The following is a 23,964-nucleotide window of genomic DNA, read 5'->3' as shown; positions in this document are numbered from 1 at the left end:
AATCCCTCTGAAGGGCCTCCCTACCCTCGAGCAGATCGACACAGCCTCCCAGCTTGGTGTCGTCCGCAAACTTACTGAGGGTACATTCAATCCCCTCATCCAGGTCATTGATAAAGACGTTAAACAGAACCGGACCCAGCACTGAGCCCTGGGGAACCCCACTGGTGACCGGGCTAAAGCCTGGTCACTGGTGATCAGTGGCTAAAGCTTCTTGCTTTAATAAAACCACAATTTATAGATTGTAAAAAAGTCTCCTTTTAAATAAAAGGGACATTACTAGTTATTTTTGAAAAATAAGGACAGATTCAAAGTAACTCTGCAGGTGGTTCTTTTTAGCTGTCAAGAAGCTTTAGTGAAAATGTAGCGACTGATAACAGAGAAAATGATGTAAGACTTGCATGGAAAATGAACTGCTAAAATATTGAAATAAAACCTCATTTATCTGAATTCCAAGATAAATACTAACATTTAGGCATGCACAAAACAGTGAGTCTGAGGTGATTTTACTTTCTGAATTTATAAAATCTTAAAAGAATATCAAACTTTCTTTTCCAAGATTACTTTTTATCTTATTTATGGAATGAATATTCACCAAAATTCAGGATTCAGAAACCTGAGACATTCTGGTAAATAAAGTAGTCTCAATCAATGGCATTCTGCTCAGGAATGCCACATACAGCATGGTTCCACCACAGTTCTGCTATTTAACTTCTGATTCTGCAGTTAGTTTCTTAAATCATTCCTCCTCCTCTCCCAAAAAAATACTGATATATTTTCTCAATACTTTCATTCATTGAGATCATGACAGACAGACATACTCTTTTGTTATGCTATTTTATCCTCAAATCCTTCCACGTAGGATCTAAACTAATGCTAAAGTGACTCCTAATGCTAAAGTGACTCCCTTCTTAACGCCACAAAGAAAAAGAAAATACTTGAAAAAAGTCTCCATTTAGGAAAAAAAAAAAAGTATCTGGAATCAGCAAGTCCAAATTTTCTATCCAAAAGTCTGAAAAAAATTCAGAAAAATGATAAAAATGTCAAAGAATGTACGCAGAACATACTCTGTCCAGTATTATAGCTGCAGTATTTATAAACAGAGAATTTGAAATGAGAGCTCTTCTATGCTTCCCTCCCACTTTTGTTTACTATCGATAGAAGTGTCTCTCCTCTGCTTTCAGTATTTCATTAGTCACTGTCACAGGTTCACTTCTGTTACTATGTTCCTGTACTTAAGGGCAGCAATGACAGATTTCAGTAACCCAGCATGGCATTACTGCCAAAATGACTAGGTATTCACAAACTGGCACTAGTCTCTGCAGGGGCAGAAAGCAAATACCAGTAGAAAAAGGGGCAGAAGAATTTTTAACATTGTTTAGAAATGGTCAACAGCTCTCACCACTATTTTGCAATTTATTATCGCTTCTGCATTAATACTTAACTAAAAATCTTACTCTTCAGACACAGCTATAAACTATGGCCGTGAGACCATAACTATAAACTATTTTCATGACCAAGCTCTCAAATCCATGGGCTACTTGAGGTGTATACTTAGCTTGAAACTGCAACTATAAGCTGCTGCTAGGCAAGTTTTTAAGCATGATCATCTCCCATATCTTTTGGATACAAAGATAGAGGAAAACAATCCTAAACTACAGATGAAGGAAACTAAATGGAAAATAAAATACAAAGATCCAACATCTTGGAATGAAAATTTGGTATATAAGAGGCATTATGATGAATAATCAGACCACCCTCTTGATGTAAAAAAGTTTTCACATATAACACTTCCCAGTTAATTCGATACATGGCTTCAGGACAGTAATTGCTAAAGAAAATCTTTGAGGCTCAAAATTTCAAAGTGTTTTGAAGTCATACTGCATACTCAATGCAGAGAGGCATCCAAGTAGATAAGTATATATTTATGTATGATCTGAATTCTTAAAAGTCTCTGAAACTGGAATAAGCAAATGGCAAAATGATGTACTCTAGGTGGAAAAAAACTCAGGAAGGGATTATTACAATAATATCTGTCTCTAAAATCCAGACAGGTACTAAGCTCTTGATTCAGAAGAGTTTCAAGGCACCCAGTATGTTTAGAGATTAACTTTTCTACCTGCTATCTGGAATTTCTGTCTATATTGCACATAAAAATACTAACTGGCTTTTAAAAGAATCTCGAACTCCTAACGCTTGGTTCCAGTTTGACTTTTGGATAGAAAGAGCAAAAAGAATTGCCATTTTAACCTGAATAAAATCATCAGTCACTGAGATATGCTCTACTCTTAAATATCAAAAAATTATCATTTAATACAGGAAAACAGCATTTCTGTTTACGTCTCCACATCCCCATATATTTAAGCAAGAACATTCTGGCAAAAAATATAAGCCAGACCTGCAACAAAACCAGGGACAGGGAAGTCAGTTTTTTAGAACAGTTGTGACAATGTGTAACGTTTAGTTCTAGCAAACACACCCCACATACCCAAAAACTTGCAAAATGACACCCTGTTTTCAAACCTTGTTTGGTGCTTAAATTTGGGGTATTATTAGCTCTCTGGTTGCAGTGGCTTCAGCAACCTTAGATGTTTTTCAGCACTTCTATAATGCTACTGAGATTATCATTACAGCAAAAAAATCGAAACCAAATCGGTCAACTACTGTTACATTAACTTATGATAAGCATGATTATTAGTGAAAGAAGATAGAAAAGAACAGGAAAAGGAAAGAACGAATATAATCTATAGAGAGGTGTCCTAAGCTGTTCAGCAACACAGTATGAAAGGATAAAAAATAAATCTAAACAACAGAACATTAAGTGAAAAGATGCAAAGTAAATCTATAAAGATGAAAAACGGCATTTATATATTAACAGAGTAAAATATCTTCATGCTATGATAGTAAAAAAAGAAATTAATAGATACAAGTTAAAACAGGTTAAATAAGAAGGTAGTCTGAAGCTATTTCCATCTTTTTTGCATCCGCTTCCCTTCCTCAGGCAATTAAACAGTCCATAAAACCATCTGCCTGAGTTTGATCATTATAGAAATATCAAGCTCGTACTATCACAGTCTTACGCTGAACGCTTGTCCATTTTACCCCAGTTACAAATAGCCTTCCTGCTGCTAGCCCAGTACCTGAATCACTATCCATTCAGGGGCCCGTGCTTACTAAATTCCACTACAGCCATGGCTGCCCCTGTGCAAATGAAGACATAGCTGCTTTGAAGCTGGAGGCTTAATAGCAGAATTTCCATCTTTCGCAAGAGAGCCATGAAACATGGGAGAAGCTGCAGATAAGGCTTTCAGAAACAGCTAGTTATTGCTTTACAATTCTCCCCCCAAAAACCAGAAGAGACAAATATTTATGATACTTTCTTCCGTTTCCTACCTCACTGTCATTGTTGTCAGCATGGAAACAAAATAAGTTTTATTAACTGTTAGAGGCTCTTGAAAGCTCATGGAGGAACCTGCCTGAATTGATATTGCGTGAGTTTCTGTTGCAGCTGCTGCTTGAAGACCTAAACCCAGTGTCCACCGTGACTGTCAGCCTCCGACAGACTAAACACCCGCCGACGTCCTTTCCTGCCAGACCTTACTAGAGGAAAACACAGCGATAAATCATACGAAGGCTTTAACAATGAAACAAGGAAGGGAAACTGGAATGAAGACAAAGGATAAATGTTAGAGTAGCAACAAGAATAAGCGACAAGGACACATCCATAACTGCTGGTATCTTGAGTACAATTTGACAGCACACCAAGCGGCTTACAAGTTTGGGAAATACTTCTGAAGCTGCAAGTATTCATTCTTTAGTAGTAAGCGAGTTTAACTGAATTTATTTTTTGCTTACCTATCTAGAAATGTTCATAATATAGTTTGAGCTATGTCTGGCAATACCAACAGCACTTACACTGAGGAGGGACCGGCAGGTGTTTATTTGCATTACGATCTACTCACATGCTTTAGAGATCTTGAGAGAAGTCATTTATCACAAATTCTGGTGACAAAGAATTATTCTGATTTCTGCTGGCCATAAATTATAAGAGGTGCACCACTGTGCAGGTGACAATACTTCAGCCCATTCAGCCTTGCTATTCTATGATACGAAACTGAAGTAATCGACTCGGTTTATAATAAAGCCAAACAGAATATTTTAAAAGATAGCAGCAGTTCAGATGATGATGCCTGGTGCACAGAAAGTTTCTAGAAAGAAAGTTTCTAGAAACAAAAGTACTTCCTCACCCAGTTAGCAAATCACTAGCATCATAGAACAGAAGGATCAAACCACATTTACATTACTGATTACAGAAGGAAGAGACAGGGACGGTTTCAGTAAGATGGCAGATGCTGCACTTACAGGCTCTCCATGCTTGATTAACCATCCCGTCCTTGGAATATATGAATCTTATTTTACACACTGGAATCCAATATATTCTCTGCAACAAGGGACAGCTCTTTGTACTTATTTTAGACCTTTTACCATCAATATCTGCCAGAAGTGTGAAATACAGCCTAAGTGGCACAGAAGATCAATGCCTTCTGAAGTCCTCAATATCCATTGCTCCAACATAAACATTTTCTTAAGTACTGAAGCCAATTGCATTTCAAAGCTTAAGACAACTTAAGTGACAAAATACAGTGTAGATGACATTACACATACATAATTCTGGAAGACTGCTAACTTACAGTAAGAGAGCTTCTTTATCTTAATCCTTGGCATATATAAAACTAAGCCCTTTACAGAAGTGCACGGTTCCAGCAAGTGTAGTCAAGGAGAGACAATATTCTAAGCTTAGAAGCTTTATGATTAAAATCTGTCTAGCAAGAGGTAGACTTTATCTTATGCATAGCAACACTTCAAAGGGACATGTTAATTTAAAAAAAAAAATCATCTAAATACAAAGAAAAAAAAACAACCTGAGAGCAGCATTTGCAGAACCTGATACTGCTTTTTCTGTCTTGCTAGGGATTCTCCTTTAAGAGATGACTTCTGCTTTTTCAATTTTATGGAACGGAGATCTTGTAAAGGACTAAGCTTAATTTCCAAATACTGCAAATGGGGGAGCTGCTAGGCTTTAAAATATCTGTGCCATGAAGTACTGTGACAATTATTAGGTAGAATAGCTGATAAACTCAGGAATCATAAGAGTTTTACTCATGACAAAGCAGTTAATGCAACTCTTACAATGACTGAAACATGCACAGCAGTCGTATGATTTTGTGTTCAGTTAACCTCCCTCCTCACATTAAGATACTGTGTGATTGTCTGATGCAGGTAGGAGTGATAGCAAGTAAAGCATTTTTACAAAACATCGAAGTAAAACTACATTTTTGAAAGTTCTTTTACTGTTTAACCGTTAATACGTACTGTATCTTAGAACATTGTTTTCTCTAACTAACAATTATGCAACTTGTCTTTATCTTGTTCTCATCTATCACTATTTTATGTAAAAGTCAGTGTGTATATTCCAAATTTGATTTCTTGAAACAACGTTGTGAAGGTTACAAGTACCATCTCAAACATATCAAACTCTGAACAGTTTAAATCTGTCGATAGACAGTAGCTTAGGACACTATAATCACAAGTTTACAGTAGAAACAGCTGTCATGGTTTAAGATGTTGCTCTTAAGGAAGATAGTTGAGATAGTTTTCTTGAAGTCCAGATACACATTTCCCCTTTATCTTGTCTGGTCTTCTTGACTGAAGATCCTGAGCGACCCAGCACGTTCATGGTCAACAACCTAAGCAGTTACCAGAACAAACAAGGGAGCAGGGAAGGAGGGAGGGACAGAGAGCATGTATGTGTGCTCATGTAAGTGTGTTTAAAATGGAATGGGAAATGAGAAGGGAGATTCAAATGTGACAGATAGTGGCAGCATTCACGTGCTACCTTGGAGCATAAAACAGATCATGGTATCTGTTTGCTTTTCATCAGCTACTTGTTACTTCCTCCTTGAAGGAGCCACTTCACATCATGCAAGCCTCCTCTCTTTTGCTTCACAGCAGAGTAAGGCATTTTAGTTTCAACTGTCCTCAACTGGTTAAGGGAAAATCACCTTGTTTTACATTGAAGTGGATAAATATCAACAATTGTTTCTGCCATTCAGCTGAGTGGTCAGTAAGACCTGATATAACACAGGCAGTGGTGGAGACATTATTGCTACTTCAGCAGCGTGTTTCTGTTCATGCACAAGCCTACGAAACAGCTACCTGGACATACCAACCAGACAATCTCTTTCATGGTCCTGGCAACAGTTTCCAGTATAGATCACAATTACATATAAATACTATAAAAGGGAGAACATTCATTACAAACATATAAATACTATAAAAGGGAGAACATTCATTACAAACTTGCAGTAAACCAGTCAAATCAATTAATGCAGAAACAATGTTTCCAGGAATAGACAATAGTATTGATCTGACACTGAAGATTAGCAAAAAGCCTCAACGCAGCTCCCTGGGTTGGAGAAAACCCTCCCCACACCCCCACCCGCTAAAGACTCAGCTCCACGGATTTCAGAATCCTCTCTAGTCTACACTATAGACCGTGAGACACCATCAGCCACTCAGCTGTAACTATTTAAAACATTACTTCTTCATTATGGGCTGCGACTACATAAGCAGTTTGATTTAGACCAATAGAGCAGCTTTGAAGAATTATGCACACTTCCTGTTTTAGTCTGACTGTAGGAACAGTTTCTGTGCATTAATAAGATTCTTTCACAAGGAGACCAAACTTTAAGATATGCTGCAACTATAGACCAAACATACCTCAAATGTTAATAGCAACGTACACCTGAACTAATAATTAGATCTTCAGACTAGCACGTACGTGGCAGGGATGCTTGGTCCTACAGGTCAGGATAAACACGGTCCACAGCAAAATCCCTAAGCCACAGGCTGATGAGATGCACGCACTGCAGTACCAAGCGTTCATTGTCCTATTGCACCGAATTATCTGCTCATGCACACACAGCCACTGTCTTCCTCTTTGTCATGCTCTCTGAGCAGAGTTACCAGAACAAAATCCAGCAGTTGAGCTCAAGAGTCATTCCTGCAGCAGGTTAACACAAGCTGCTGACTTGGGACTGAAGTAGCTGACGCAGATTCTCATGTTCATTTCCACTGACTTTGCTGAAGGTTACTATGCCTATAGTGGTAGGGGACAGAACTGTATCCTTACAACTAGATTTGCTAAAGCATCTACATCAGCGCACCTAGATCCTGTGCAAAGAACCAAAACTCACTCAAAGAATGTTTTCCTGCATGACATTTCCTGCATTTTGAACACACTTTATGATTAAGCCACACAAAGTCATACTAAGTGTGGACAGTTATGTAACCTAACTGGTAAAGTGCAGACTGAAACCAGGCATTAAAAAAATCCTTTCCTCTGTTTTTTGTTGTGTTTTTTTTTTTGTTTGGTTGGTTTTTCTGTTTGTGTGGTTTTGGTTTTTTTTTGAGGAGTGGGGAAAATTTGTTTGGGGGTTTTTTGTTTGGGTCTTTTTCTTTTTCTTTGAAACCAATAAGCAGCCTCCTGTCATCAGGATTTTTAAATTTCAGGAAAAATCAACAGAATTTTATGTTATACAAATGCCAACATACTGTGTAAGTAGATTTTAATTTTGTTAACTACAGTCTACGATTATTCTTCAAAAAGTCACTATCATTTTATGATAGATGAGGAATTCCTCATCTGTGCTCTGGATCTACACAGTTTTTCACAGAAGTCAGATTATATGCACTTGAAAGATCTGAGTTTGAAACACGTAGTATAGTCTTGCTTGGTATCTCTGTCAACTATCACGTTGCTTACAGTGACAAAAATAGTTTATATTTTTTATTTCCTTTACCACAGTTTTCTCCTAGCCACTATTGCCAAGAACTTGTAGCTGCATTTCACTTCCTGATCACAGAAGACTCAAATACAGCAAAGGACATTGCAGATGAACCTTTCTACACTGCTGAGGAGAAACACATAGTCAAACAAATGTTTTCTTGTAGTGTCAATCCATACTGAGACTTTTGACAAGTGATGCCTCTTCTCTGTGCAATCACTACATATTATCTATGCCACCAAGCGTCTGGATAACAGCAATCACTTACCAACAGAGAAAATAAAATGAGGTCCTTCCAAAGTTTTTAACAGATTGCATATGGAAAAACATTCCAAATTTTATTCTGGAATTACACAGATTGGATGAATATTTTGACTATATGTTAGTCTCTCACAGTAATAGAGGCTTTTTAATCTAGAGTCTGGGTGCTAGAATGCTTTACATATTGTTCATGAACTTCACAAGCAGCCTTTGCTTAACCCTTTCCAGCAATATCTCTTGCAGGGATAGTTACTCTGGGCATATAACATACATCGATCTCCTGACACTGTTCAGTGAAATTTAGAAAACATTAAATGCCTAACAAAGATTGTAACATTTCCTATAAGGCTGCAAAAAAGTTTAGATCTACACGAGGCTTCCAAATAAAGGCAAACGGTATGTCTTAGAAGGGAGAACCAGTACAACCACTTCATCAAGTGATCAACGTTGGAAGTGACTTTTAAAATGAGGGGGCTGTTTGAAAAGGCCTTGAGAATCAAGTTACCTCTAAAGTTTTACAACCAAAATGAGGCAGAGTAGGTCAGTTCTAGCATGAAAGCATTTCAGTACACACCCTCGAGGATTTATTTCTTGCTTAGTCTCCAGCTTGAAGCTTTACCTCACACATAATTTGCACTAAGAATAAACACCATTACAAGATTCTCTACAAATATCACACAAAAAAAGGAGGAATGGAGGCATTCTAATCCAACAAGTAGTCCCAGTATAAGTATACTATCTAAATAAACTGACGAACACAAACACCTGGGAGCTTCTTCTGCACCAACGAAACAGCCTCCTCAAATGTGGTGGTGTTAGCCAGAAGAGTGGTATTGCAAAAGCTATACAATATTAGCAACCTAAATAACTATCTTCAGATATTTCGTATTTGGTCCATTGTTAAAAATTAACATAAGTATCAGATAAACATACAAAAGTAAACGTCACCCAGCTCAAAAAAGAAGCCTCATGTGGAAATCAACTTATCCACTAGGGTGAAAAGCTAACGGTTTACATGACGAATTTATGCAAAGCAATACTTGAGTTTAAAAAAACAAACCAACAACATTTTAAATTGTATGTGACAGGAGACAAGTCAGACACGCAGGACATTATTTCACCAGTACTTAAAATCACCGCTGAAAGATGCCAAGTATTTATCAGAAAGCCGAAGAGATAATTAAAATTTGCACCACATTTTAACTAGTTTAGCTGAATGATGAAGTGATCTAAAAACAAAGCCCTACTGTTTTTAATCCGATAACATAGTAACTTGATTTTACAATAAACTACTCTACATCCATTAGTGCCTAGGCTGAAAATTGTGATTTAATACCTGATGGGCTCTGTGCAGCAGAAGGAGTGGATGTTGAGCTTGCAGTCACTGAATCACAGCGTCCTGTGCTCCCACTGCCACTGGAAGGCGATGGTGATGAAAGTGGTGATGGATTGTGCTGATTTATACACTGGGCTACAGCAAAGCCTGTAAAAGAGGACAATGAAGTTTACAAGTTAATAATTAGCTTCCAAGAGTTAACCTACAAGAACAAATTGAGAAAGGGTAAGCGTGAATATTGCATTAAAGTGGTGTTAATTTTGGGTAGCAACCCAGAGGATGCACCCTCTCCCACTTTCCTCTTGCCTGAAAACCTGAATGTATTTTATGAAAACATGCTACAAATGCTGCTCAACAAGCAACAAAGTAGAGGTTAAGGGATTCAAAACGTTTTAAATCTTACAGCTTGCACAAACAGTCAAAGTTCTTCAGTTTTTGATATATTCAATAAATTCATGGGTCACAGACCTTAACATGATACAGAAAATAGACAAGTCAAAAGCGAACAAAAATCCCCGCAGACAGAAAGCCTGCACTGCACAATTACTAAGTTTTTCTTTTATGGGCAAGAATGATTCTATGGTAAATTAGTACAAAACAGGTACTACATTAAAAACTTATTTGACATAACCAGGTTGTATTTACAAACACCCTTATTTTTTGTATTGCCTTATGGCTATTCATCAGGTTGAAACGATTCACTTGTGACAATTTCAAATTAAATTGAACACTCAATTTCAGACATTATAAATGCTGAAGGCATACACTTGACCACTATTTCACCTCAACATAAACAGAAATACAGGAGTATCTTTGGAAGACTTAGAATACTTCACAACATCAGTCTTCTAAGAACAGTTTTTATTTGAGAAGCTCGAATATGGAGCAAAAGAAACAAAACAAAATACTTGGTGTTTCAAAAGTATGTCACTTTAACAAAGATTTTCTCTTTTTCTTAAGAAGTCATGTTAATATTATATCTGCCAAATACATTTTTGCTTGTTGTTTAAAACATCTTGTGTTTTCCAGTGATTGTTAAGACTTTCTTAAAGCTGATATTTTCATTTAACAAGATGAGTTTATCACTGCTGAGACAGAAGCACATCAGCACGCTCTGGCTTTCAGCAGACTTCAGATCAAGAAAGTCAGAGCTCTTAACTCTTACATCAACCCTCTGTCAGATTATCAGAAAAAGGTTGTTCAGTGACACTATGAAAGGTCCGGGCTTGACAATATGTTTGCTTTTGCACAAAACCCACAGTGTGGAATAGCAAGACTTGCAGTAAAAATGGTCCAGTCTGAAAAACTTCAGAAGTTATTCTCACACACTCCTGTTGATCCTGTATGTTGAAGGCCCTTGCTTTGGCGTGACCTGCTAACTCACTTGTGATTAGACTGTTTGAACAAGTCAGGATAACTCCCATGAGATTAAAACCAGTAAATTGCCCTTTACTGTATCTTTCAATTAACAGTTATTTTCCCCCTTTGCTCTGATTTTTCAGCTGAATTTTTAACTTATTGTTTTCATAGCTTTGTTGTTATAGAAGTCAATTATTTGATCTTGAACCACATCAATACTATAAAAATGCAGAAGAATAAAAGCCTTAAAGGTCTAGCATCAACTAGCATAGTAGCATTGTACCATTGGAATGTTATGAACTACCTGCTAGAATTTACAACATGCTTTGAAAGAAAAGTTCGTGAACTGCCTTTCCCACACTAGTCCAGTGAAGACAACTACCACTGCACTGTTCATACTTCCTTGACCTCTTACTTTCTTTAGAAGATTACACCGTTCTCGTGGTTCTCTGCAACTGGGCTTGTCCCAATAAGCATATGAAAGCTTCAAAACAGATGTGACATGTCAGGAAAATGCTGTTAGCAGCAACACATACTGACAGGTTGCGTTACAAGGAAAAAAAATCAAAATGGATGAAGAAAGGAAGTCTCAGAAAAACCATAACAAACATCAGTCCTGTTAATAATCTGACTTAAGCTGTGGTCCCAACTCTTACCCTCTACCTCTCATGCTTATATTCAAGAACTCAACTCAAATTCACTTGCAGAAACACGATGCTATCTGAATTTCTGTAGTACTTGCATCATAGTTTTAAGATGAGTGAATGCCACTTTTACCAAGTTTTTCTCTTAAGTTACAATTCATTACATCCAAGATGAACACCACTTCAAAGAATTAAATAACCACCATGGCAGGAGACATCTATTTCAGTTAAAAACAAAATAGTTTGGTAAGTAGCTAATTATTTCATAAATGTAAATAAATCTGTGTATTTTATTTCAGAAACCAAACTGATTGATCTACAATCATTTAGATAAGTTAAACTGAGGTTACACACAGTGACGCCTGGTAGTCTGCAAAAAGTTAACCACAAACTAAAACTACCTCAAACATGAAAGGCTTCTATAGCACTCAGGACCACTGATACATATAGTTTTTAATATAGCAAGTGGGCATTAGGATTCTCATACATACTTCATATTTTGAAACACCAGTTAGGATGAGAAACAAGGAATAATCAATGGACTTGTGACCACAGAAGTGAGGTAACGCCATCTTTTAAAGTGAATGAAACTTGGTTTTGGAGCAGTTACTAAAGCCATCAGTATGTAAGTGCTTACATCAATATATTTTGTTTCCCTTACAGTGCTTGAAAAATGTTGTACCCATCTAAGGCATTCTATATTCACAAAAGGTTCGCCCTTCAAGGGAAGGGAAATCTTCCATCTTTGCCAAAATAGTAAAAAAGGTGCCTATCATAGGAAAAGCTGGCCTGATTCAGCAAGATTGTCTGCCTAGAGGTTCTGCAAAACAATGCTCATGGATTCATGTCCTTACACTGAAGAATTTGCTTGCAAATGATCTTAATATATTTTCTCTCCCAACACAGCTGCAGAGGAAGGGTTTTAAGCATGCTACAGGAAGGTAATTGAGATGGGAGGCAAAGATAAGTCTAAATTCAAAATACATTAACTGGGAAACTACTGACCAAGAACAAATATCCTAACCAGGAAACTCCTTCAGGAAATATCCACAAAGAAAAGGTCAGCAGAATTAATCCTGGCTACAGGAAGTAAAATAACATTCAAAAGGTTCTAGAGGTAACTTTGTTAGTACTTTATGATACTCAAGTTGTGACAGAGGTTAGTTACAAACACAAGTATTTCCTTTCCAGTAGTCATGATTCTGCTTCAACATAACTTTCTATTTAAGACCCAGTAAGGTATTACTGTAAAGATGTACCTTCCCAGTTCCTTGAAGAAGATCTTATTTCCATAATCACAATGTTTCATAAGGCTATGTTTCTTTCACAACATATTTATCAACAGTTACCCTTTTACCATGTCTTACATAACAGTAGCAAAACTTCATGCCAAAATTTCATGCCAAAATCTGACATAGCTTCTTAGCTTTTCCTTAAAGGAACTCTTTCTTAAGCAATTAATGCAAATCTTTCTCCTAAATTGGAGAAAACCTTCCTACTGTCTTATAAATGATTTCACGTGAAAGACTTCCTGAACTATAAGATCTCCTACGAATGAAATTTGAAGGCGAGGAGAAGCAGAAAGGGGGGTGGTGGCAGAGAACAGGACAAGCAAGACAAAAAGAATAAAAAAAAAGCCTGAGAAGCAAAACCAAAACCTTGGCCAAGAAGGCAGAAACTGTTCTCTCATTGTAAACCATATCTTCATTACCCCAACAACATTTTTAGGTATTCTTTCTATTCTGTTCTTCTAAATATAGTCATCTCAAAAAATTCTCATGTCTTTCTACATGTTGGTCCCTAGTTAAATCAAGGCAGTGCTGAATTCGAGCTTTTTTGTAAGTATAAATGAAAAAAATCCTTACATGCTTGAAAGTTATTTCTTTCACTAGTTGTTCTTTCATCTTTGCAAAGCACTGTTCTGCCTCGGAAAACCTGATGCACTTTCAAAAAAAGTCAACTTGTAGAGATTGTTTACATTTAAGAAACTCCATTACAACTTCATAAAACTGAAGAATAACTATTTTAATGCAAAAACGTTTATATTGAAAATAATCCTTGTAAACAGAAAAATCCCCAAATGGGAACAGTCAAAGACTGTTTTCAAGGCTGTTTCTTATTAAAAAGAATGACCAAGCAATCTAATAGCAGTCCAGTTTCAATGGTATCTTTCATTTCGCGCACACAAGCAGTAATTCATATTACATAAATCATGTTAGCTGTATCTTGTGGAATCTTAGTGCTGTTGAACTACCTTAATTAGGCACTTCTGCTTGAATATCTCTGCACAGAAATGATTTATTTCTATATCATTCTGATGATGACAGGAAGATTACTATCTAGTTCATACTCCACAATTCTGATGACCAGGCAATATGGTCATCATTCTATGCCTATTTAAGGCATAGAAAAAGGCAGCAGAGTTGGGTCTTTAAAAGCAGTAGCCATAACTAAGTATCAAACTTGGAATGGTTCAAAGAATATTAGTTAGAAAAAACACACTGAGGTGATAAACTGTGTTAGCAGTTGTCCTCCATTATTCTTGCATAGAAAAAAGGAATCAAAAATACTTTAAATATACTTTTGGATGATAAGAGGAACTGTATCCTAGAATTATGGAGCATGGGATGCCTCAACCCTTTTACACTGGAAGCAACTTAGTACTAAAGTGAAGCATCCCAATCTGATGTTCCTACAGTAGCTGTGATTGACAACGAACATGAGAGAGTTGATCAGTCCCACACTACAGTTCCAAAATAACCTTGTACATGACATTCAAATTTGCTGAGCAATTTAACCTCATAAAATCAGAAACAAGTGCAGATGCTCATCACCTGTGAACGTCAAGCCCCTCATCAGTACTTTGATCAAAAGTATCTATTTTCTTACTGTGGATGGAGAAGGCAATGAAACTACAAAAGGTTATACCCATTTCAAGAATGCATTCACATTAATTATTCTTCAAAAAAAAATATTCTATGATTTCATGCCCACCTGTGGCAGTGTTCAGGTTTATGTGAAGAAAATTTATTTTAGTTTTGTCAAATATTATTCACTCCAAAAGCAAGTTATACACTGTGAAAAGTGATATGCCCTTCTTTAGCAGGCCACCACTGCTTAACCAATTCTCAGGCTTTATTTAAAGTTTTCCTATCCCCAAGAAGTGATGCAACCTTTATACAGAATTGTCATCTACATTTTCTTTTTCATTTAAAGGGTTACAAAGCCATAAAAAACCTTTTTTTTTTGCTGATTTTAAAATCATGATGGCTATACTTTGCTTGCAATGGCCAATATTAACAGGAAGATTTTTCCAACTATTCCTCCCAAAATCTTATTATCATCATCATATACTAAGGTATTAACAATGGAGAAAATGGTAAGAGATCTATGGATTTACTTCGTTTTCCAAAACAAATTTTCTCAGTAGGAAAGCGATCGCACTTGTTAAAATACTTACATGTACATTTTGCAGGAAATTGTTAAAAGCACATAAATCTCAGCATATAATGGTATTTGAAACTAGTATTTGACATTACTTGGAGAGGAAGTGATTATTTATTTACTTTCAATATAAGACCTGTGCTCACAGGACACCTACCAGATCTGCTCATTTCTTTGAAAACAATGAATTCTTTATTTACATGAGCAGTACTTCAAAAGTATCACATGAATACATAGCTAATATATAAGCTGGTGAACAGTCCAGTCAACTCAACTATCCCTAAAACGCTCCAACATTCTGGCAAAGGTCATTAACCTAAAAATAGACCCTGAAGTATATTCATGGTCTTGACATTATGATGATAAAATTGATCACATAAAGGATTTTGCTTCTGTTCTTTTCTGATAAGAATCGTCCAGTTTATCAGGCGAGTCACCTGGGATGATTACATCATCTCACTGCGTTTGCACACCTTGTACTTTTTATAAAGCGTATTAATAGGGATGTTCTGAAGCATGGTCTGTTATATTCGTCACCTTTCACCTGTCTTGCACAAAAATCTGGTTTTAAGGTAAAACAACCCTCACCCTCTTCCCCCTAGATAACAAGCGCTTTCTAAAACAGATTTTAACTTTAGACGATAAAACAATAAAGCGAAGTGAAGCACAGTTTGACTACAATAGATGTATTGTATGCAATGTATGCACTACGATAGAAACTGAATCAGACCAGACTGAAATAAGTGTTACTGAAAATTCTAAATTCATTGAGAAGAGGGGTTAGAGAATTGATTCAATGGTTGTACTAAAAATTCTCCACAGAGTGAAATTTGCTGAAAACATTTATGCCATTGCCAATTTCTTAAAAACCACAGATGTACAGCACTAACAGCTAATGTGGTCCTACTAAAAAGTGATTAATCTTCTAGAAATATTGCCAAAAACATAGCTCCACTCTGAATAATAAAAGCCACCATCACCAAGGGAAAGCGTAACTTGTTTCTTACCAGTACAATTAAACTAACATTTTTCTGTTATTGGGTTTCTCACAGACTATATGAGCTTTGCAGAACTCTTAAACACCACTTCAAGCTGTAGCATTAAGAAATGAATACATGAAGGGAGTAATTTAACTGCAACTTGTTCAATAATTTTTTTAAAAGGTACAAAATCTTTCTCTTAAAGTAAAAATCACTCCAAGTCTGATTAAGGGATAAACACAAACAGATTACTACGAAAATACTTGGAACTAGGAAACATCATTCATTCTAGTGAAGACAGGGGGAGATAGAACAGGAATTTGATATTTATTTTGTAATCAGATGTAAAGCAATATATTAATCCATTTTTATTATGTCAAAAATTCTGAATTTGAAATACTTCTTGTTCTGTGTCTGGTTTCTCATACATGGAATCAAATAAAAGCTTCAAAATACTTTTTCCTCTGGATTTGCATATGCATACAATGGAAGTCTCCATTTCCTGGAATTGCAAGTAAGTATGTGGTTGTTTGAACAAACTACCATGTTGCATCACCCCCAATATGTCCCCCTCCTCCCACCAAAAAAAAAAAAAAAAAAAAAGAGAATTAGTAGACGAAGTCACTTGTTTTGAACACAAGCACACTTTTCTCAGAGGTTGATTCTGAAACAGTAACACTGGCACATTTTCAACCACACCTTTTCCATGGAAGTCAGGTCAAATAAGGAAATACATTCCCATCATACAACATACCCTTATCTTTTTAAAAACCTGACCAGTAATATAAATGCTTTTATGATTTCAGGACCCAGGCAAGCTGAGCTCCAGTTTAGCCGTAAGGCAGTAGAACATCTGCTTTCTAAGTAGGGCATTGGAATTTTGAATCACTGAATCACATTTTAAGAGAAATGCTGAGTTCTGTGAAATGAGTGGCAGCTAGTGATGACAAGATTCCATCTTTCTGTAATACAGCAAAATTAAGTACTTTCAAGCAGTATGAGATTCAACTTTAAATGACTCAATCCAAACACAGAAAAGTTCACCATCTGGAAAAAAACTCTGCAGAGAAGTCAATTTGTGAAACTGACAATAAGGAGATAAAAAAGCAACAAGCTCATTGATTCAGAATTATTCCTTTAATCCCAAATCCAAGCTAGTGTTTTAGGAGTAGCTGTGGCCCTTTTTTGTCTTTCTAGCTCTAAGGTAAACGAAGCAATGCACAGCATCCCAGCTATTTACAAACTGGCAAGAAAATGATCATAACCAAATTAAAGGAGGAACTACGCACAACTGACGGATGCGCTGCATAAATACTGAGGATGTGAAACACGATTTATAACTCAATTTATAAAGTAAGGCAAAGTATTTAGACAATTTCAGTGTATTTGGAGAAACTGCCATGGATGTCTTGCTCACAACGTACCCGGAATACACACCCAGGTATTGTTTTGTTTTGCTGGGAGTAAATTTTTCCATAAGCCTTATCCTAGAGTTGTGTGTTCGGAAACATATCGCAGTAAGCTGTTCCTCGCTTATACAAGTTACAGTTCAGCTTTTGCAGATACAAATCGCAAAGTAAAATTGCTTGATAATGAATTCTAATCTTACCCGGAACTTTGTCAACAGATGCAAAAACAGAGCGTTGCACTGTAGGATCACTGCTACCACGTCGTGACTGATCATAAAATCTAAATGGAAGGTGTTGGGCTGTAGCTGCAGAGCTGTGTCCAAAACCCATAACTTCACTTGAAGGCTGAACAGGAAGATCCAGGAGAGCTACATTTAATCACAATTGATAATTTTTGTTACTCGAAAATACATAAAAGGAAGAGTAGGTGAAAATAAAATTGATAGCTTGCTCAGTATCTTAAGACTAAACCAGATTATTTAACATAAGTTGCTTGCATTTACCTCTTAATTATGGTTGCAATTGCATTGGAAAAGAGGAGAGACAACATTTCTGGTAATCTTTTCTACCATTACTGTCCACACCAAATTCACACTATGAAAATCTCAGAATACAGTGGAGGAGAAAAAAAAAGGATTACAGCAAGCTCCTTGCATTAAACAAGCCACAGGAGTTATTTAAAAAGCTCCAACTTCTGTTTTTCCCTGTGCAAATAAAGTAATTCATTAGTTATAACTGAACACTGCAGAAAGCCCTTTGAAGAAACATTCTGATTTAAACTGGCAAAAAAAAAAGCCTATGCATTACCATTCAACTTAAAATTTTAATATCGGAATAGACCTGTATTAACCTCAAACTTGCTTTAAATTTTTTAACACGGAGCAAGCCATAAAAGTACGACATATCTATTTAGTAAACTCAAAGCACAAAACTCTTTTTAGTTAGTTTCCCACAGAACCATAAAACACTAAAATAATCTTAAATCATCTATAATCAGAATAATTTTCTGGTCAACTCAATAGTTTTAATACCAGCTATGACTGGTTTTCACCGCTCTAGTTCATTACTGGTCTTTCACAAGCCAAGTAACTGAGATAGCTAGTGTACTTTTTCATTTGCGTACCTATTTTCCTTCCTGTTTCAGAGCTTCCTTTTCTATACTTGCCAATTCATCCAGTTTACTGACAAGCTTCAATTTATTCTTCACTCACTTAATGTTCAAGTAATATTTTAATCACTCCCTGCTATTTACTCAAATTAACTCTTTCCTTCATCTCTTAGCACGCACTTCCCCCAAGCACAAAATCTAGCTGCTGACACTCCACTTAACGTTTTGGATTACTCATCAGCACTACATCCAAGCATTAAGCACTATCACCAACACCATCAGGACACCATCCAACTCAGGACTCCAGCAAGCTGAGCTCCAATTTTGTTGTAAAGCAGCAGAAAATCTGCTTTCCAAGTAGGGCGTTTCAATTTTGAATCATTGAATCACATTTAAAGAGAAATGCTTTTTGTGAAACAATGAGCAATGAGACAGGATTCCTTCTTTTTCACCCTTTCTCTGATGCGCCTATCATTAAATATGAAAACATATATTTTACTCAACAAAATCTATTGCTTGGAAACTAAACGCTGGTTTACCGTTTTGTGGCACACCACTTCTTAGATTTTTCTAAGACATCCTTATGTTAGAGAGTGACTTGCTGTGACATACAGATCTTGTTTCTCGGAATCATTTCAAAACAAGTTTACCTGCTATTCTCTGCATTTTCATACGCCGAGCTTGGATACGGCCTTTTGCAAGACGTTGTTTTGCAATAATGCAGCGAATGTGATCAGAAAAAATAAACGTAGCTTGAAGTATAGGGAAGGGCTTGGAATGAGGACTTGAAGCAGGCTTATGAATTATTATGTTCAGAGCTCTACTGTCATCCTCTACTCCCGTCACCTGCATATCCTAAAAAGAAACAGTAGGCAAGTAGCTAATGAAAAAGTTCGCATTTTTAAATTATAAATTAAATAACATTAAACAAAAACCCAATGAATGCTTCACTAAAGCTCCCAAAAAAACAGTTTCTGTGCTAAAAAAAGGACCATGCAAGTTGTAAAACCTTGGATTTAGTTCTTCGGAAAATGGTACTCAGAGATTAAGTCAGTTTAAAATTCAATTAAGTTATTTGAGAATAGTGAATTTTCAGGAAATACAAACAGTGTTGACTATGGCAAGAAAGAGACATAAATAAGAGAAACTTGTTAAAGTTTTTGAAATAAGTTAGATAAGCACAGATAATTTTGAAGTTACAACCTGTCACCTTCCCTATCAGTGCAGGAAGATCAGAACTCTAGGAGTTCATTACTGTGCCACTCACGGAGAGTGCTTGGGACTGAATCCTAATTGTACACAATTTCAGTGCTCAAATAAACACATCCCAATATTTATTGAGGAGGTTACCTCACTTTCAAGTGTGCCTCTAGTTAGGTATGCAAACTTCTTCAAAAAAACAGAAATAGTTTAAAAGGCATGAACTAGAAAAAAAGACTAGTAACCGAAGAAACAAGTAAGCATGGTATAGAACTTAAATAGATCAGCTAATATTGATATTACTATTTATTGAACATAAATGTAGATTTTCAGCTGAGAAAAAGTAACCACCTAAATTAAAACTTCTCTTACCTGCAAAAGGCCTGCAAATTTAACTACTCCCCATCCAAGTCTGGCAACATCTGGCTCAACCAAACTCATCTGGTAAATATCCACAGCCAGGAATCTTTGAACTTGACCCCCATCCTTTGTTATGACTGTACAAGCAATTAGATCACTGTTATCTGAAGGAAGGAAGGAAAAAAGTTACCGAAGTTAAGGATTTTGGGGTTTGGTTGGTTTACGTAACACAAAATGTTAATATATAAAAGCGTAATCGTCTTTACAACATGTTTAAAGTTTTTCATTTTTTTAAAAATATATATTCTGCATTCCCCTATCATATTTATAGTTACATAGAAAGGGCAAGATGCATTTTAACAGCGGTTCAGTTATCCTACAAGCTACATATAAGATGCATATTATATGCATCTCGCTTTCTTTTACCATCTTCCTTACCTTTTAGTATAAAAGGTCACTTCATTTCAAGGGTGAAATTTCAGAGTTGATTTCTCTTGCTAAGCGGAAGTCTCAAAAAGTCTTGTTGAAAGACCATAGATACAGTTCAACTCCACTGCAGGCAATTACCTACATCTCATTGTAAACTTAGGCTCCAATCTGACACAAGTTACATTTTTACAGGTCTGAAAACCAACTGTTCTGACTGTTGGAAGCCTTTTAACTTCAAGACTATATGAACTCTCCAGATAAATTGTATCAGGTTTATCATCTGTTAAATGAGGTGACAATTTTTCCTTTACCCACTTATTCATTTATATTGAATAAACATTCCTCTCTTAACCATTACTCTAGGACCCCTCAAACAAGCCTCAAAATACAGATTTCAAGAAGTAAATACACCATTCCCTGATCGGCCTGCATCTCCTCACTGCACCTGTTCCAGTTCAAACCCATAATTCTTGAAAAGTGACTAAACCACCTTCTTTACACCAGCTGAAGTTTACTGAGAGCCCCATAAACTGGTAGCACTGGGATCTCCTAGAAGATCTTTGTTAATCTTACTAGAGCTTTTTCCTTTGCTTCAAATTGATACTTTCATTCACATACTTAACAGACACAGGTCTTTTTCCTCTCTCTCATCTAGTACAATTTATAGTGAGTACAAGACTGCACGAGCACACATGCTGTCCTATTGAGTTCATCATCTTTGCAATTCTACATGAGACTCCATAAAATTTGATGGATTTAAGCAGCTAAGTTGCAGCATTTTAACTATTTCCTGCAATAGCTTTGATCGGGTTTTGTGGGTTGTTTTGTTGTTGTTGGTTTTTTTTTTTAGAATAGAAACTACCTGACTTGAAAGCAATGAGTTCTATATTTTGCTTCTACTTTAGTCATAGTTTTTTCAACATACTCACTCTCTTTAGCGCTCTCATTCCTTAGTATTGCTAAGGCATTGACAGACTCTGCAGTTTGCAGTTATTCCTTCAAATAGCCTTTACTAAAATGAGGTTTCAATCCTATAGGCATCAATTGCTGTTAAGATGTATGAGGCTCTTTTTCTCTTCCTATTCCACATACACATACTATTTTTACGGATGCAGTATTTTTAGACATGTGTCTATATATTGAAATCAGCTTGGTAAATGGTATAATTTACAGTAAGGAAAGTATCTTTCAAGAAGGTTGCTTGATTATTCAGAGTTTTTACTCTGTCTGAAGGGAGCTATTCTGACACACAGAATTCAATGCATCTCTAATGCTTACAGCAGTATCTCCATACTGAACACTGATGTTAGGTGCTCTTTCATCTGAAATCCAGCTGTAGCATTTTTCACATTATTTACACAATGCATTACAAATAATGGTGCTGAAGTTCAACTCTAAATTCACTATATGAATTAAAATAATGAAAAAAAAATCTGACTACTGTTTTTCTCCTCTTTAGTTTCCCAAGGAAAAAAACAACCACCCAACCCTAAAAATAAAACTAGAAGAATTAGCTAAATGGATAGGAATGAGGCTGCAGGTTATACAAAACAGTAAAAGTAAAAACAAGTAGTTAATACCATATTTCATACTAGAAACACCTGTCAGATAGAAATAAGCTATAAGTGGAAGCACTATACAGCACTTCACAGTGGCAGGTCATGCAACTAGGGATAACAGCCACAAATTACAGTTCGGGAGGTAGAGGAAATTCTTTTGTGATTAGTATAACACAGCACAGCAGGTTATCCAGAAAGGCTGCGGAATTTCTACCACCAAAGGTTTTAAAGTTTAAAAAAACCCACAAAAAATCCCACTCCTAAAACCAACCTATTTCCCCCTAAAAAAAAAACCACATCACAACTGCGAGGTCCCTTCAACTAACATTTCTATGATTCTACCAATTAGCCTTTACCAGTAGGATCTATTCAAAATTGACTGGGTGATAGGACAGAAAGGGAGGAAATATGCAACTTTAACACAATTAAAAGAGGATAACTAATGCTAATCCATTGTGAGTTTAGTGTGAGCTTTTGCAATTTGAGAACACTTGAATCAATAAATACAACACTGCTACTTTTCCGCAATACATATAGGATGTGATTCAGTTACACCCGGATTGATTGCTATTACCTTCTTGTATGCCCTAGAAGGCTCAAGAAATCTATACAGGACTGGCAAATATTACTATAAGAGCCTATGGGAGATTGATTCCTTTTTAGAAAAGCAGCTGAGACACCAGGCAGAAAATCATAGGAGATCTAAAATGGCAACTTTTAGCCCACAGAATCCTACTCCAATATTATTATAGCAATGACATTCTAATAATCTGAACGATAAAAGGTAACAACCTATATTAAATGCATCAAAAGCTCTATCTGAACTTTTGATCCTAAAGCGTATCTGTATTTGTACGGATATTATTCATACACATCTAGAAGTGGTAACAGAGGTACAGATCTAATACATGCTTCCAGAAATTACTTTCCAATACCAAAATTATTCCATCTCTTTGTTTATAATTGAAAAGCCTGAAGTTATTATCCATGTTTCTAAGTCATGGAAAAACAAGAATAATGCAAGTGTCATTTATTATGAATTGGCTTGTGAATTAGGCATAAAACATCCCAATATATTTAATTGTTTTGAAATGTGTAATGTTATATACAGCAGGGAATGAAAGACAGAAGCATTCTAGCACAAAGGATTGCAGCCAGGATTTATCTTGTTTGAAAGAGACTTGGAATTACAGTTGATAACAGTGTATTACAGTTGATAGCAGTGTATGTATTTCTGCAATAAAATGGCAGACATGATCTCTGAATGTATACAACAGGGTAATATCTATTACCCTATATAGGTACCCAATAGGGTATATATATAGGTACCCAATAGGGTAATATCTATTACCCTATATCTAGGGTAATATAGGGAAATAGTACAAACAGGAAGACCTTTAATACAGGGCAAAGTTTAATAGACAAAAGCTATAAATGGCAGTAGTTCCATGGTGAAAATAATTGACTGATGAAACTACACAATTGGTCACCTTTTCCTTCACAGGACAAAGTTTCTAATCAAGAACTAATGTTTTTCTAGGAATACACTTTTGTTCACAGAACTAGCTTCAGGGAAGTCCTATGTAATGCACAGGATATATGCAATTTTTTTTTTCAAGCCATAGAAACAGAAAAAAACAACAAGATGCTTATGAATAAAGCTATTAACTGAGAAGGAATTAATTCTCCAACATTTGGTATGACTAAACAAGGACTGGCTAGCTATACAGCCTGTCCTCTGTACTGCATAAACTCATAACTGATGCCTTTTTTGAAGTAGTTTCAGTAACAAGCTTAAAGTGTTATTAGTGTTAACAAGCCCTTAAGACTTTCAGCAATTACAGATGTTTCAAAACAGGACTCTGGAACTCATCTGGTTATTTCTTAACTTGGGACTCTATTTATTGTCTCTTTCATTCTTTAATCCAGTTCGTCCACCAACATATTTATTTCAGTCGATACGAATTCCTGGAACAGCGCTATTCTTTCTTCTCAAGACCTGAAGTAACCGGATTCGGACCCCTCTGAATA

General features: G+C 36.1%; 1 protein-coding gene across 5 annotated transcripts in view; it reads right to left on the bottom strand.

The window, feature by feature from the left end:
- Positions 1–23,964, bottom strand: part of CLEC16A (C-type lectin domain containing 16A) — a 99,823-nt gene that overhangs the window by 23,606 nt on the left and 52,253 nt on the right. For 2 of the 5 annotated variants that reach the window (XM_086622530.1, XM_086622528.1), the window contains exons 19-22: positions 19,958–20,109; positions 19,036–19,240; positions 17,478–17,645; positions 9,442–9,588 (exon numbers count right to left, since the gene is read on the bottom strand). In XM_086622530.1, the coding sequence (XP_086478656.1) occupies positions 9,442–9,588; positions 17,478–17,645; positions 19,036–19,240; positions 19,958–20,109 (672 nt within the window). Of the gene's footprint in view, positions 1–3,473; positions 3,598–4,932; positions 5,745–9,441; positions 9,589–17,477; positions 17,646–19,035; positions 19,241–19,957; positions 20,110–23,964 lie in introns of those variants that run through there. The other 3 variants (XM_086622527.1, XM_086622529.1, XM_086622531.1) reach the window with 3 other exon arrangements.

This window comes from Tauraco erythrolophus, chromosome 17 (genome assembly GCF_009769465.1).
Source record: "Tauraco erythrolophus isolate bTauEry1 chromosome 17, bTauEry1.pri, whole genome shotgun sequence".
In the NCBI taxonomy this organism is placed as follows: domain Eukaryota; kingdom Metazoa; phylum Chordata; class Aves; order Musophagiformes; family Musophagidae; genus Tauraco; species Tauraco erythrolophus.
This window is presented reverse-complemented; position numbering and strand designations above follow the sequence as displayed.